Raw genomic sequence first — 16,503 nt, 5'->3', positions numbered from 1 at the left:
TTCACCCAGTGGGCCGTAAATGACATGTACTGTCCCTGACCGTAGTTACAGCTCCACACGTCGGCGCTGCCGTGCACTTTGGCAGAGACCGACATGCTCAAAGACTGGCCCACCATCTCTTCTACATGTGAATGCAGGGCTGGCACTGCCTTTTTGGCGAAGAAATGACGGCTTGGCACTCTCCACCGCGGCGCGGCACAAGCCATCATTTCTCGGAAAGGTGCTGAGTCCACCACTTGGAAAGGGAGGGACTGCAGCACCAGCAACTTGGACAGGAGGACGTTCAGCTTTTGCACCGTCGGGTGCGTGCTCGCAAACTGTTGTCTCTTGGAAACGGATTCCAAGAAAGACTGCTGACGGAATCCGTGAAGAGGAGTAGCAGGAGAAGGAGCATCTGAACAAGCGGAAGATGCCAACGAGCGACAACTCCCCTCAGCAGAGGTGTTGGAGCCTTGACTGGCTGATGGAGGGCGATTGACGTCGGGTGACGGAGCAAGTAACGGAGCGGGTGATGGAGCGGGGGCTGGGGCGGGCAGAACCGCCGTATCTTTATCACGGTTTTCCCAGGCCACCAAATGGCGACGTTGCATATGCTGCCGCAACGCTGTAGTCCCAACATGGGCCCCCTGGCCACGCTTGACTTTCTGGCCACATAGTCGACATACGGCTACGTTTACTTCCTCGGGCGGCTTGACGAAAAATTGCCACACCGCCGAGTAGGAAACTTTGCCCCCGCTACTCCTCACTGGCTGACTGCTACTTCCTCCGTGCACACCGGCACCACTACTGGCCGTGGTGGTAGGCTGCAGTGGAGCTGGTGCTCTACTCCGTGGCCGTTTGGCTCCACTGACACTGCTGCGACCCTGCTGCCTCCTGGGCAACCCACCGACTGTTTCGCTCGCTGCCAAGCTGCCAAGCTGCCACCCTCTTCTCCTGATGATGCGGAAGAAATTGCCTGATGACGACGAGGCTGCCAAGTGCGATCAACCTCCTCATCATCAAGTAGGGTCTCCGCCTCACTACTAGCCCCCTCGGCTGCGTGTGGGTCAGGAGACAGACCTGTCTCTAGACCGGCTACCGAGCCACTCTCCTCGCCACTACTTCTTCGCCTGGCTGCTGAAAAGGCGGATGTCTCCCCCCGTTCCTGACCGCCCTCTGTTAGCTCTTCCTCACTGTACAGTGGGGCTGAGCCCACAGCATGCGATACTTCGCTTGGTGAGGGAACACCAAAGGACAGGGGCAGGTAGAGGACATGTGATTTCAGTGGGCTTGGTCCCGGGCCATGCCAACTAACGGTTGTGTCTGACGTACCCACCGACCGTTGGCTGTAGGTGTCAGAGGTGACCTGGGAAGAGGAAGACGACCGAGCCAACCAATCGATGACGGCAGGGTTGTCGGTGGAGACACGACCGCTGGATGACACTGGGAGCACTGGCCTCTGGCTGCGAATACTGCTGCCTCGACCCCTTCCTCTGCTGCCACGTCTGCTCGCTCCTAAAACATTGCCTCCTCTGCCACTCCTCTGCATGTTGTCTGACATACTCTTTAATTCAACGATTCTGTGTCCCTGAGTAACAATTCTGTGTCCCTGAGTAACAATTCTGTGTCTGTCCCTGAGTAACAATTCTGTGGCCCTAAGTAACGGTTCTGTGGCCCTCAGTAACAATTCTGTGTCCCTCAGTAACAATTCTGTGTCTGTCCCTGAGTAACAATTCTGTGGCCCTAAGTAACGGTTCTGTGGCCCTCAGTAACAATTCTGTGTCCCTGATTAACGTTTATGTGGCCCTAAGTAACGGTTCTGTGGCCCTCAGTAACAATTCTGTGTCCCTGAGTAACAATTCTGTGTCTGTCCGAGTAACAATTCTGTGGCCCTAAGTAACAGTTCTGAGGCCCTCAGTAACAATTCTGTGTCCCTGAGTAACAATTCTGTGGCCCTAAGTAACGGTTCTGTGGCCCTCAGTAACAATTCTGTATCCCTGAGTAACAATTCTGTGTCTGTCCGAGTAACAATTCTGTGGCCCTCAGTAACAGTTCTGTGGCCCTCAGTAACAATTCTGTGTCCCTGAGTAACAACTCTGTGGTCCTAAGTAACGGTTCTGTGGCCCTCAGTAACAATTCTGTGTCCCTCAGTAACAATTCTGTGTCTGTCCCTGAGTAACAATTCTGTGGCCCTAAGTAACGGTTCTGTGGCCCTCAGTAACAATTCTGTGTCCCTCAGTAACAATTCTGTGTCCCTCAGTAACAATTCTGTGTCTGTCCCTGATTAACGTTTACGTGGCCCTAAGTAACGGTTCTGTGGCCCTCAGTAACAATTCTGTGTCCCTCAAGAAACAATTCTGTGTCTGTCCGTGAGTAACAATTCTGTGGCCCTAAGTAACGGTTCTGTGGCCCTCAGTAACAATTCTGTGTCCCTGATTAACGTTTATGTGGCCCTAAGTAACGGTTCTGTGGCCCTCAGTAACAATTCTGTGTCCCTGAGTAACAATTCTGTGTCTGTCAGAGTAACAATTCTGTGGCCCTAAGTAACGGTTCTGTGGCCCTCAGTAACAATTCTGTGTCCCTCAGTAACAATTCTGTGTCTGTCCCTGATTAACGTTTATGTGGCCCTAAGTAACGGTTCTGTGGCCCTCAGTAACAATTCTGTGTCCCTGATTAACGTTTCTGTGGCCCTAAGTAACGGTTCTGTGGCCCTCAGTAACAATTCTGTGTCCCTCAAGAAACAATTCTGTGTCTGTCCCTGAGTAACAATTCTGTGGCCCTAAGTAACGGTTCTGTGGCCCTCAGTAACAATTCTGTGTCCCTGATTAACTTTTATGTGGCCCTAAGTAACGGTTCTGTGGCCCTCAGTAACAATTCTGTGTCCCTGATTAACGTTTCTGTGGCCCTAAGTAACGGTTCTGTGGCCCTCAGTAACAATTCTGTGTCCCTCAGTAACAATTCTGTGTCTGTCCCTGAGTAACAATTCTGTGGCCCTATGTAACGGTTCTGTGGCCCTCAGTAACAATTCTGTGTCCCTGAGTAACAATTCTGTGGCCCTAAGTAACGGTTCTGTGGCCCTCAGTAACAATTCTGTGTCCCTGAGTAACAATTCTGTGGCCCTAAGTAACGGTTCTGTGGCCCTCAGTAACAATTCTGTGTCCCTGAGTAACAATTCTGTGTCTGTCCGAGTAACAATTCTGTGGCCCTCAGTAACAGTTCTGTGGCCCTCAGTAACAATTCTGTGTCCCTGAGTAACAATTCTGTGGCCCTAAGTAATGGTTCTGTGGCCCTCAGTAACAATTCTGTGTCCCTGAGTAACAATTCTGTGGCCCTAAGTAACGGTTGTGGCCCTCAGTAACAATTCTGTGTCCCTCAGTAACAATTCTGTGTCTGTCCCTGAGTAACAATTATGTGGCCCTAAGTAACGGTTATGTGGCCCTCAGTAACAATTCTGTGTCCCTGAGTAACGTTTCTGTGGCCCTAAGTAACGGTTCTGTGGCCCTCAGTAACAATTCTGTGTCCCTGAGTAACAATTCTGTGTCTGTCCGAGTAACAATTCTGTGGCCCTAAGTAACGGTTCTGTGGCCCTCAGTAACAATTCTGTGTCCCTGAGTAACGTTTCTGTGGCCCTAAGTAACAATTCTGTGGCCCTCAGTAACAATTCTGTGTCTGTCCCTGAGTAACAATTCTGTGGCCCTAACTAACGTTTCTGTGGCCCTAAGTAACAGTTCTGTGGCCCTCAGTAACAATTCTGTGTCCCTGAGTAACGTTTCTGTGGCCCTAAGTAACAATTCTGTGGCCCTCAGTAACAATTCTGTGTCTGTCCCTGAGTAACAATTCTGTGGCCCTAACTAACGTTTCTGTGGCCCTAAGTAACAGTTCTGTGGCCCTCAGTAACAATTCTGTGTCCCTGAGTAACGTTTCTGTGGCCCTAAGTAACAATTCTGTGGCCCTCAGTAACAATTCTGTGTCTGTCCCTGAGTAACAATTCTGTGGCCCTAACTAACGTTTCTGTGGCCCTAAGTAACAGTTCTGTGGCCCTCAGTAACAATTCTGTGTCTGTCCCTGAGTAACAATTCTGTGGCCCTAACTAACGTTTCTGTGGCCCTAAGTAACAGTTCTGTGGCCCTCAGTAACAATTCTGTGTCTGTCCCTGAGTAACAATTCTGTGGCCCTAACTAACGTTTCTGTGGCCCTAAGTAACAATTCTCTGGCACTCAGTAACAATTCTGTCTGTCCCTGAGTAACAATTCTGTGGCCCTAATAACGTTTCTGTGGCCCTAAGTAACAGTTCTGTGGCCCTCAGTAACAATTCTGTGGCCCTAATAACGTTTCTGTGGCCCTAAGTAACAGTTCTGTAGCCCTCAGTAACAATTCTGTGTCTGTCCCTGAGTAACAATTCTGTGGCCCTAACTAACGTTTCTGTGGCCCTAAGTAACAATTCTCTGGCACTCAGTAACAATTCTGTCTGTCCCTGAGTAACAATTCTGTGGCCCTAACTAGCGTTTCTTTGGCCCTAAGTAACGATTCTGTGGCCCTCATTAACAATTCTGTGTCCCTGAGTAATGCTTCTCTGTCCCTAAGTAATGTTTCTCTGTCCCCAAGTAATGTTTCTGTGGCCCTAACTCTGTCCCTAATACAGAGCGGTCTGCCTCTCTTGAATGACTGGAGGCAAATGAAGAATTCTAAAATGGCCGCTATTTATAGCTCGACCATTACACAGTGCTGGCTGGCTGGCTGCTGATTGGCTAATGCGATCACATGTCATTAAGGAATGCATTATGGGTCAGCGCGCCTTGTCTGCGCGCCTTCCCAGACATCCCCACTCCGTCGCCGCACATGTCCGCCGCCATTTTAGGAAAAATTCCGAAGTAGGCTATTTTTCGGATTCGGCGCGAATCGAAAATTTTCCAATATTCGACTCGAATTCCACTTCGCCTACTTCGATTCGCTCATCTCTAATTGTGAAACATAAAAAACACTAAATGACCATTTTTTATTCTATAGATCTTCTGCTTTCATAGTGAAAATCATTTTAGATGTACAAGATTTTTAGTAAATTTTGAAGTCCATAATATGCATGTTAGCTAATGTGTAAAAATGGAAAAAAATGTCTTGTAGTGAAAAAGCTAAGTTATGCTTATTTATCCATGCTCCTAATAAACGTAAGTCAAGACTCCTGTCATCGTGGTTCATGGCACTCCGAAGTAGGCCTCTAGTCTTGATTCCTGTAGTGGGCCCTAGGTACCCTAGTCTGACATTGTAGTGGTAGCTCTGACACTAAATACAGTGCTAAAAAGGCTCTCCTTTTAACCTCTAGTTATTTTTTTACCTTTCCTTTCACAAAATATATTTATATAGATCTTATCATCCTGCCTGTTTCTTCATGCAGCTAAGCAGCACATACAGCCTGTGACTTTTCAATTTAGGAAATTCACGTTTCCTTGTGCCACATAAACATCTTATGCTCACCTGCTGTCAAACGCCTTGTTCCAGCTTTCAGACTCTTAACTGCTAGGATGCTCATTTATACATTTCTCATCTTGACTGGCCTGAAAGTATGTCAGACATGAAATGTGAAAATTAAACATACCTGTGTAAGTGTTGACTTTATTGATCAGCTTTAATGTGGACAGAACCCTGTTTTGCTGTTCACTGAAGTCAGCAACGTTGGGGACCTTATCACCATCAACCAGCTTCCTATGTGGAAGGAAACGCTGGAAATCATTTGTGCTTTGGAAATTAGTTGGGAAATTGACGGCTGCTATGAATTCAACGGCTGTTGCCCAATCTTTACCAAAGTTTCCTTCAGGAAATGAAAGGTAGCGTAACCTGAGTACAAATATAAATATTAAACTTTAGCAAGGTCATACAAATACAAAATAATATGCATATTTCAAATTTTACAAATAATAATTCTAAAAGTTAAGAATACTGGAGTTATTTCCACTATGACACATGGGGGAAAATTTACTAGAACTGGAGAGCTCAGAATCTGTTGCAACTGTGCATGGTAGCCAATCAGCTGTTAACTTCAGCTTGCTCAACTAAGCTTTGACAAAAAAGTCTGGAGCTGATTGGTTTCTATGCAGACCTGAACCAGATTTTGCGCCTCCTGGGTAAGAACTAATGTAAATGACTGTGAGTTTAGGTCTTACAACTGTGAAATGGTAAAGGATTCCTTCAGGGGCATACCTATAGGGGTCATGTGACCCAGCCCCATGCTCCAGGGGGCGCTTGCGGCTCCCCTGTACACCTGGATAGGACAGGGTGGCATATAGAGGAACCAATATCCTCAATTTTCCTCCTGCAGCCTCTGAAAGCCTGCTTCTCTGGCATTCAGCGGCTGCAGTAGGAAAATGGAGGAGATTGGTTTCTCTATATGCCACCCCTGCCATCCCTCCTAACCAGTTTACTTGTTTTTTGCTGCCCCCAGGCCCCTGTGTGCACCCCCAGTGCAGATATAATTTTCAGCTGTTCCAATGCTTAAGTTCTCTGATAAACATATTTATTTGCTACATTGCATAGTGGGACTTATCTAGTAGTCTTGCAATAAACTATGCTATTTGTTATTGGTATAAAAAAAAGGTGCAGTTTCACTGGTTAGAAAATAATGTTTCTCTTTCCATAGCAAGAAAATTGCTTTCAGCCTTTATTCATAAGGTGTTCAAAGCTCTTCATAAACTCAGGCAAGACTAAAGAGTGTTCATGTTTTTCTTATTCTTCAGAAAGAAATAAGGTTATTTCCAAACGCCAAAAGAGTTATTACAAAGGGGAAAACACAGATTTATAGCCATTGCTGTAGTGTATTCTGTTTGTTGTTTCCAGCATATATGCTTTACAATTCAAACATTAAGAGGCATTAATTTCCCTACAGATTGTACAAGCATTTCACATTAACCAACTGAAGAAAATTACTTACAGCAGTAGATACAAGGAAAAGAAAACTGGACAACTGTTCTGAACAGTGAAATTCATTAACATTGCTTACAGCAATAAAAAATAAAACTTGAAAACTTGTCCCTAAAAGTTGAGAAGTAATGCAGAAATAGTATGCAAGCTGATGGGTTCTCAAAATCTTACAGCTAAAATCCAGAGCTAATAATTGAAATATATTGACATTCGGCAATCTATGTAACCCACAATAAATGCTTAGTGGCCCCCACTCAGGCTAACAAGGTCCAATGAATTGGATGCCACTGACTAATGAGAGATCGGACTGGGGAAATGTTCATCCATACCCAAAGCACACTGTAGAAATAGGAAGAGATACCCCGACCGCCGCACACCTCACCCGGTCCGAGTGATTAGTAGGTAAAAGTATCGTCAGCTTGATTCATCCAAACCAAGCCCCCAAGAGGTTTCACTCTGCCCCCCAGGGCTTAATCATGGAGGGTGGGGCGAAACATGCTGGGGGCATGGATTGGATGAATTGAGCTGAGGCTGCTTTTATCTCAGGTCTAGCAAGGTGCACAGGGGTCAGGCTATCTCTTCCTATTTCTACAGCATGGCTTAGGGTGTTGTTTGACTGTGAGGATGAACCCAATTTACTGTAGTAATGAGCTAATATCATTTTACACATGCATTGTTGTTTGTTTGCCTTTAAATAATTATGTCCCTTCCTCAATCCATAGCTAGGAGATGCCCTGTACAGTTAGTCCCACCCTTCTTCAGTGTGCCTTTAGTTTCTGTTCTGAACATATGTAATTGTTGGAGCTAGACAAACTGTTCTATGATTTTTTTGACCTATCTGATGTTCATCTGTCTGACGCTCTGTTTTGGATTAAAGCTGTCTACGATCTGCAAGATGTCATTTGAACTGAGTCACCGTTCAAACGAAACAGTAAGTTACAGTTATCTTGTCACAACTGGATCAGGTATAGAGATTATACATTCAATGCTTAGATTTGATAGGCAGAACAGCTAAACAATTTTCGGTAACAAAATATCTAAAGATAAAAAACACTTGTATAGCCAATTTTATCAAGCCTGGCAAGCAATATTACAGCTTTTACGAAGAAAATAAGCTAATACATTGCCATAATGTGCACTTATGGGTGTTACCTTAAAGTGTTACTAAACCCACAACAGTAAAATCAGTCTGTATATGCAGCAAAGCATGCTTGTTATACTCACTGTGGAAGGGGTTATCCTCCACATTGTGTAAAAAGGATGTTTGATCCTGTCTTATCTGATCCTCCCCTTCTTCTACTGTCCCCATTTATTCTGCTGATAGAACAGAGCCTTGGGGGCAAGCTGCATATGCTCAGTTTGGGGAATATTGCTAAAGAGTATTTTTTTCTTGAGGGAGTGCATGTGATCAGCACACGGCCCATCAGCACTGTCCAGACAGAGGGTCAGGGGTTATGCAGCTTTCTACAAGCTTCAACCCGTGCTCTGCTGGACACTGATAGTCACAAGCAGGGCTGGGACAAGGGGGGTGGAAGGGTCGGGAGCCCTGAGTGCAACAAATCACTGGGGGGAAGCGGAGTGCAATGGGATGACATAGCACAGTGCTGGTTAAAGTCAGCCAGAGGGTAGTTGTTGGCTGAAGATGCACAGCAGTTTTCCACTACTGGCCATAACAGAACATGCACACACATTGCTGCAGCTAGATGCCGAATGCTGGAGTGGTCCCTGTGCTCCTCTCACCCCCAGATGGAACTAGCCTGGAAGACCCACTCAGCTAACACTTCACTGTCATTGAAGTGAAGTGATCTCTGCCCAACAGATGACTCACTCAGAAACAGAAAGAGAGTGTGGTGTCGATGCAGGGGGTGCTCTGACAGACACTGCACCAATGAATGAAACTCTGGCCAGCAGGGGTTAAGAGTTCTTGCATGCAGTGTCCCCTCTACTGACCTTGCCCCCTCCTGCACCAGTGCCACCCCTCCTGCGCTAGTCCTGCCCCTCAACCACCTCCTGGGGACCTGCTGTTCCCCTCCCTGACTGGCTGTCATGTGATTCTGCTCTGGCTGGTGAGTAGTGTCCCCCCCTTGGTGCCAAAGTGTCCTGTCCTGCCCTGAGCCCAAACCCTCAACAAATAACCCTCCACCCTGCTTTCCACCTTAAACAAATCACCCCCCTTCCTGCTATCCACCCTAAACAAATAACCCCTCTTCCTGCCTTTCCACCCTCAACAAATAACTACCTCCCTGGTCTCCACCCTAAACAAATAACCACCTCCCTGCTTCTCCGCCTCCAACAATAAAACCCCTCCCTGCTCCCCACCCTAAACAAATAACCCCCTTCCTGGCGCTCCACCACCAACAATAACCCCCTTCATGCCTGTAACACCAAATACCACCCTCCCTGCCTGTCCAGCCTCAAAATTAACCTCTCTCCCTGCTCTCCACCCTCAACAATAACCCCCCTTTCTGCTCTCCACCATAAACAAATAATTCCCCTCCCTGCCTCTCCACCTCAAACAACAACTCTCCTCCCTGCTCTCCACCTTAAACAAATAATCCCCCTCCCTGCCTCTCAACTTCAAACAATAACTCCCCTACCTGCCTCTCCAACTTAAACAAATGACCCCCTCCCTGCCTTTCCACCATCAATAATAACCCCCCCGCCTCTCCACCCTATACAAATAAAGTGTGCCGCATTTTTTTTCTCTTAATGCCTAGGATATAGAAGTCAGTAGTTTGTATGGCCCCCACGTGCTTGTATGCATGTCTGACAACATCAGGGCATGCTCCTAATGAGATTATGGATGGTGTCCTGGGGTTTTTCCTCCCTGATCTGGACCAGGGCATCACTGAGCTCCTGGACAGTCTGAGGTGCAACCTGGCAGCGTTGGATGGACCGAAACATGATATTCCAGAAGTGTTCTATATAGTGTGAATCCTTGTGAGCTATTAAGAATGAGGCATTCAATGGGTGTTAAACAATTAATTGCTAGTATTTTGTGTTTGGTGCGCTGGCACTTACACAAACTCACTTGGTAGTGTCAGATCAATATATAAGGTATTTATAGTGCCGCGCTCCTACTTTTATGCATGTATATCTCTATATCCAGTCTGTACTCATTCTACTATATTAATAACTATATAAATCAAATGTGAATATTAATGATAAGTGATATTCCATAAACTAATATAATTGGATGATTACCAATATATTGCCAATACACACATACACAACCTAAATTTGTGTGATAAATAATAATCAATATAGGACCTTAATATAATGTGAATAATAAATAAATAAATAGATGAATATAGTAAAGATATAAATATAATTCGTGCCACTCTGATTATATGTGATCAATCCAGCAATATTTGTGCAAAAATATATTCCAATGTGCACGTGCATTGGTGTAATACATAAATAAAGTCTTTATAAACAAGTGCCAAAGTGCAGGTGATTTCTTAATCCCTCTCGCCAGGTGCCTTATGGTCTCCCTATTCGCTCACCTTTATGTTTGCCTGAATGAATTCAGGCAAATAGACTTTTTGATCCTTCCAGGATCGGTGGGTTAATGCTCTGTATTTAGATGTACCAAGGTGTAGATGTAGGTACTCCTGTACTCTCCTCTTTCTCCTTTTTCAACTGCTCATACACCGATATGAAGACCAGCTCTATCTCCTTATTCCCCTCCAAGGGTCATCTCCTTCTCATTTCCTCCTCTCACCCATGTGGATTATAAGGGTCAGATGTAGAGAAAAGAAAAACAAACCATGGTGCCTTTATCCTTTTAAATAGTGGAAATTTATTTCTGCCTGTAGCGATATTACACAGCGATATACAGTTCCTTGGTAGTCCAGGGCGGCATAAATATTACAGTCAAAAGTGGGTGAGCAATCCTATACCTCTGCTCTCCCTCCCTGCCTGCCTCTGTCTGCGTTGGAATCTGGAATTCTTTTGGATTTAGGTCAGGCGAATGCGGGGGCCTTTCAATGGTATCAATTCCTTCATCCTCCAGGAACTGCCTACATGCTCTCGCCACATGAGGCCAGGCATTGTCATGCACCAGGAGGAACCCAGGACCCACTGCAACAGAGTAGGGTCTGACAATGGGTCCAAGGATTTCATCCTGATACCTAATGGCAGTCAGGGTGTTGTCTAGCCTGTAGAGGTCTGTGCGTCCCTCCATGGCTATGCCTCCCCAGACCACCACTGACCCACAACCAAAACGGTTATACTGCATTATGTTACAGGCAGCATAACGTTCTCCACGGCTTCTCCAGACCCTTTCACGTCTGCCACATGTGCTCAGGGTGAACCTGCTCTCATCTGTGAAAAACACAGGGCACCAGTGGTGGATCTGCCAATTCTGGTGTTCAATGGCAAACGCCAATTGAACGCTATGGTGCCAGGTAGTGAGCACAGAGCCCTCTAGAGGATGTCGGGCCCTCAGCCCACCCCCATGAAGTCCATTTCTGATTGTTTGGTCAGAGACATACAGTACACACCAGTGACCTGCTGGAGGTCATTTTGTAGGGCTCTAGCAGTGCTCATCCTGTTCCTCCTTGCACAAAGGAGAAGATACCGGTCCTGCTGATGGGTTAAGGACCTTCTATGGCCCTGTCCAGCTTTCCTAGAGTAACTGTCTGTCTCCTGGAATCTCCTCCATGCTCTTGAGACTGTGCTGGGAGACAAAGCAAACCTTCTGGCAATGGCAGGTATTGATGTGTTATCCTGGAGGAGTTGGACTGCCTGTGCCACCTTTATTGGGTCCTGGTGTTGCCTCATGCTACCAGTAGCGACACTGACCCTAGACAAATGCAAAACTAGTAAGACACAGTCAGAAAAGATGAGTAGGGAAAAAAATGTCAGTGAACTCCACCTGTAAAACCATTCCTGTTTTGCGGGTCGTCTCACTGATGCCCATCTAGTGCACCTGTTGTTAATTTTGTTAACACCAAAGCAGCTGAAACTGACTAACAACCCCCTCTGCTACTTAACTGACCAGATCAATATACCAGGAGTTTAATTGACTTGATGTTATACTCTGATTAAAAAGTGTTGCTTTAATTTTTTTTGAGCAGTATATATATATATATATATATATATATATATATATATATATATATATATATAGATGTTAAACTCTTCTGTTTGCTGCAGTATACCACAACTAATGGTTCTGTTTCAGCAAGTGCAAACATTTAGCTCTGTGTGCCACTGTTAGCTCCACCCCCTCCACTGAGAAGGAGGGATGGGCGCCGTTTGCCATCTTCACCCTGGGCGCTGGATGACCTTGGCTGGCACTGGGCACAAGACTGCTCTAGCTACTGATAAGAAAGGGTATTTAGCAGTTTATATTTTCTAAAATAACTGCATTTCCATGTTCTGTGTACTGTGGGAGACCAGATATAGTGAATGCAGGGTCCTGGGTTTAGCAACCAGTTCATCTGTTTGGACGTAGTGAACCTTTAGCAGTAGCAGCCATCAGCTTGTGTGGGTTTTGTTAAGCTGGCTCTCGGCTTGAAAGTGAAAGTGATGCTGCAGCTCCATAGCTGCCGATCACTTTCACAGAGTTGGGAACGTGGTGCCCCTTCCACCAGCACCCCCCTTCTCTCGTGATTCCTGGGCTCTCCCAGAACCCAGGAACATGACTGTTGGCTAGGGGAGGGAGAGCACTGTGAGACCAAGGCAAATCCATGAACAGTGAAACAATGAATCCATGATCAATGAAACTGGAAGTGATGTTACTTCAGGTTTCAGATGCACCATTTCCTAGCTAGTACATTCAGGGAACACATCTAACGAAGCCGATCTGTGCTTTGTTAGATGGTGTTATGGGCACGGGAGACACTGAGGTCTATTAGACCCCTAATGTCTTCATAAAGAGTACCTGTCACCTGCCCAATGCTATCACATAAGGGTTTATTAACCTCTTGTGATAGCAATCAAGTAAAAATAAATAAAAATATAAAATAAAAAAATTAAATATATTAAAATGTAAAAATAATCTGCTGTAACCCCTGCTGCTCCGCAAATCTGCACAAATGCAAGCCCAGGGTGTGCATGTGTATGTAAACTGTGGTCACACCATGCTTGTGACATACCCCTGGAACGTCAGAGTAAGAACAATAATGTTAGCACAAGAGCTCCTAATTAACTCTAAACTGATGAGATGTAAAGGCTTTTAAAGCGTCACCTATGGTGATTTGTGGGCACTGTGGTTTTTAGCGATATCGTGGGCACACTCAATTTTAAGACATGGACTGTTTGGTAACTATTTACTCGATGCAACCTCACCTTTTATATTTGAACCAAAAAGGGATATTATATTGTGTGTTTTTGTACTAAAATTATTCTTTTTTTCCTGCATTTTAAAATACAGTTGCACAAATGTCATGTGACATAAAAATATGCAACTATCACTTTTTTCTTCTACAGGGGCTCTGCTTTCAGAAAATGTATAATGTTCCGGGGGGTTTAAGTAATTTTATTGCCAAAAACAAAGATTTTTACATGTATGTGAAAAATACAAAAATTGCTCTGGAACTGAACTAGTTAATGCACATGTCATGGCAACCATCTGTGGTTATGGAACAAAAAGATTGATATCTAATATTCTGCACTGTGGTGCATTGACAACCCATTCAAAATGAGTGGGCTGACTTACCATAACCGTAAGGTATGGAATAACAAACTAAGTAGCTGAGAAGGGGACTGTTCTGAAAAACATTTGGACACTTTTTACCCAGTCAACATCCCATGTTTCTGCTTACTCCCTGAAGCCCAATACTCACTACATCATTCACATTTCACTGTTCACTACATGAAAAATTCCTCCCAGTTCCCCCACAAAGTATTCATTTATACTGGAAAACAACAAAAATACTGAATAATTTTGATTCTGGTCTTTCTAAACATTGCACTGCAATCTTGTAAGTAAATTGTTGATAGGGTTAACACTTTTTGTAGAAAAATTATAAAAATGTAATAACTGTTTACATAATCTAGCATAAATCCACAAATCTGTAATAGCAGCCTAGTTTAACCCTTTGCATAGCAGCACTAACCCTGGAAAAAAAACAGTCAGCATTCTAGGCCAAACTGTTACTGTACACAGGCGTGTTTACAGGAGGGCAGAACACCAAGATGACTTCATCAGAGTGCTGCAGTTTTTTCATTGCCCAGTAGCAGGCTAAGCTGTGTTCTGGTATAGGCTGTAATGTATTAAATAGTCCAACCAGAGCAAATATCTCCTGGACTTCAAGTCATGCAGGTACACAACAATGGAAGTTGTAACAGTATGTATGCCACCATTCCAAAAAGATGCAAAAACAGTGCGATTATAAGGCAAGCAACCTTTGGAAGTCACACACAACACCTATATCAAGGTGACCTTATGTTGGTTGCTTCTAAGTTTTATTGTTCAAGCCTAACTGAACAAGCTGAAGTTAGATGCTGATTGGTTACTATGCACAGCTGCACCAGATTCTTAGTGCTCCAGTTTTAGTAAATCTCCCCTATTGAGTTTTTAATTTCTTTTTTTCTTCTGTTACCTTTTATAACATCGTGGAAGTCCTGCGTTAATTGACTCAACATGAGCTCGCCACATGTATTCCGGAAATTGCTCTTCTTCCTTAGATAATAGCGACACTGAAATTTTAGATGTTTGACTTGATAATTTTATAACCTAAGTTAACAAAAACATGAAAATGTTATGTCTATTTGTTGTAGCGATAAACCTAAATATTAATTATTTCTTTTTCTACTGACCAATACAGTCCTACAAGATAATTAGTTAATGAGAAAAGTATTAAAGAAGAAGGATCATTTTGTTAAACACTATTCAGTTCCCATTGGAACAAAGTATATGTAGCATTTTGTCCTATTTTCCTAGGTGTCCTGGAATGCTAGCTGTGATCAGAGTTGGATCTAGAGGGGAGCTGGAGTGGGCTGAGCCCCGCAAGATTTCAGCTGTTCCCCCCAGAAGTCTCTGATGACCTCATTGGTGCTGTCAAACATCCATGTCTCCTAAATTCTTACAGTGCCCAGCAGCCCAGCCCCACTCCCCTCCACACCAATGGGAGAGGGGAGGCTGGATATGCTCTGCCTTCCTCTGCCCCTCTCCCCCTGTGCCCACCCACACTCTAGTCCATGCAGCCTGTGCTGTGTCTGTAAAGGGGATGTGTGGGTGGGAGATTTTAAACAGAGAAACTGACAGCTGTATTGTGGAAAGTATATGATGCCTCTGACTGAGACAGTGGAGCTTCCGGAAACCATCCATGTGAGTGAGCACTGTGATCAGACTCTCACACTCCTATCTATCTATCTATCTATCTATCTATCTATCTATCTATCTATCTATCTATCTATCTATCTATCTATCTAATCTATCTGTCTGTCTATCTATCTATCTATCTATCTATCTATCTATCTATCTATCTATCTGTCTGTCTGTCTGTCTGTCTGTCTGTCTGTCTGTCTGTCTGTCTGTCTGTCTGTCTGTCTGTCTGTCTGTCTGTCTGTCTGTCTGTCTGTCTATCTATCTACAGTATAGCTATATATCTATCTGGCTATCTTTGGGAGTTGACAACCCTGGTGTGCATTCACTGATCCATGAGGCAGGTTATGGGGATGAGAACAGGTGAAGTAAGATGGAACTCTGATAGAGACATCTGATATATGGGGGAACTCTGATGGGATATCTGTTGGGAACCTTGATATAAAAGGGGGACTGTGATAAGGACACCTGATTTAAGGGGGTACAGGTTCTGTTTATTCATCCCAATCTAATAACAGCCCAATGATACAGTAAATTCCCTGTTCACTCCTGCACCGCCATTGCACTGGCTGTCAGCTGCTACATCCAGGTTATGATTTGTGGTACAGAAGCTCGCTGAGTGAACAAGGATTACTTCATCTGTGACAGTCAGTGCAATACACATTGTTAAGATTATGCCCCCTGATTTTTTACTGCACCCCTTTTCTGTATGGTGGAATAACATCAGATCAGGCAATAGTCAATGGCAAAACAATTCTCTTTAGTTATAAAAGCTTTGTCATTTATAGCTCACAGAATGTTACAATTTTCCAGCACGGTTTACAGTCTCCATCAAACTCTCTAACTGTGGTCCCTCCTGGTAGCTCTCTGCCCCAATAATTATCATATCTCCATAATGCAGAAAGCCCTTTAAAGCCCATAATATCCATGTCTTCGGAACTCTAATTGGGTTCTCGCCAAGCGGAGTTCAATCACATAGCAACATCGTCCCCCCGCTAGTTTCCATTCTAAAGCTAGACAAACCCGGACTGCTGATTTCTTGTATTTATGTACTTCTCAGACACATGAACACTTGAGGTCAGCATGGATCAGCAGAATCAGCATAACCCGCAAACTGTCTCCATACTGGGACAACCACATGCAGTTTGTAAGCAATATAAAGAGAAACTTAACATTTATAACATACTTATATATATACATACAAACAAAAACATATGCCACATTATTCTTTAGGTACCTGTCTACAAATCTATCTGCCAGATTATATTTTTTAATTGCAAGATTTATTTATTTATTTATTTATTTATCGTGTTTATATAGCGCCAAAGGGTTTG

At 44.4% G+C, this 16,503-nt stretch overlaps 1 protein-coding gene across 3 annotated transcripts in view; it reads right to left on the bottom strand.

The window, feature by feature from the left end:
* Positions 1–16,503, bottom strand: part of CUNH6orf58 (chromosome unknown C6orf58 homolog) — a 101,954-nt gene that overhangs the window by 28,661 nt on the left and 56,790 nt on the right. For 2 of the 3 annotated variants that reach the window (XM_089686463.1, XM_089686462.1), the window contains exons 4-5: positions 14,445–14,578; positions 5,573–5,811 (exon numbers count right to left, since the gene is read on the bottom strand). In XM_089686463.1, the coding sequence (XP_089542589.1) occupies positions 5,573–5,811; positions 14,445–14,578 (373 nt within the window). The remainder of the gene's footprint in view (positions 1–5,572; positions 5,812–14,444; positions 14,579–16,503) is intronic. The other variant, XM_089686464.1, reaches the window with a different exon arrangement.

Source organism: Staurois parvus, unplaced genomic scaffold, assembly GCF_062004578.1.
Source record: "Staurois parvus isolate SC_StPar_1 unplaced genomic scaffold, SC_StPar_1.0 ptg000397l, whole genome shotgun sequence".
In the NCBI taxonomy this organism is placed as follows: domain Eukaryota; kingdom Metazoa; phylum Chordata; class Amphibia; order Anura; family Ranidae; genus Staurois; species Staurois parvus.
Note: the sequence above shows the minus strand (reverse complement) of the source record. Positions and strands in the feature narration are given on the sequence as shown.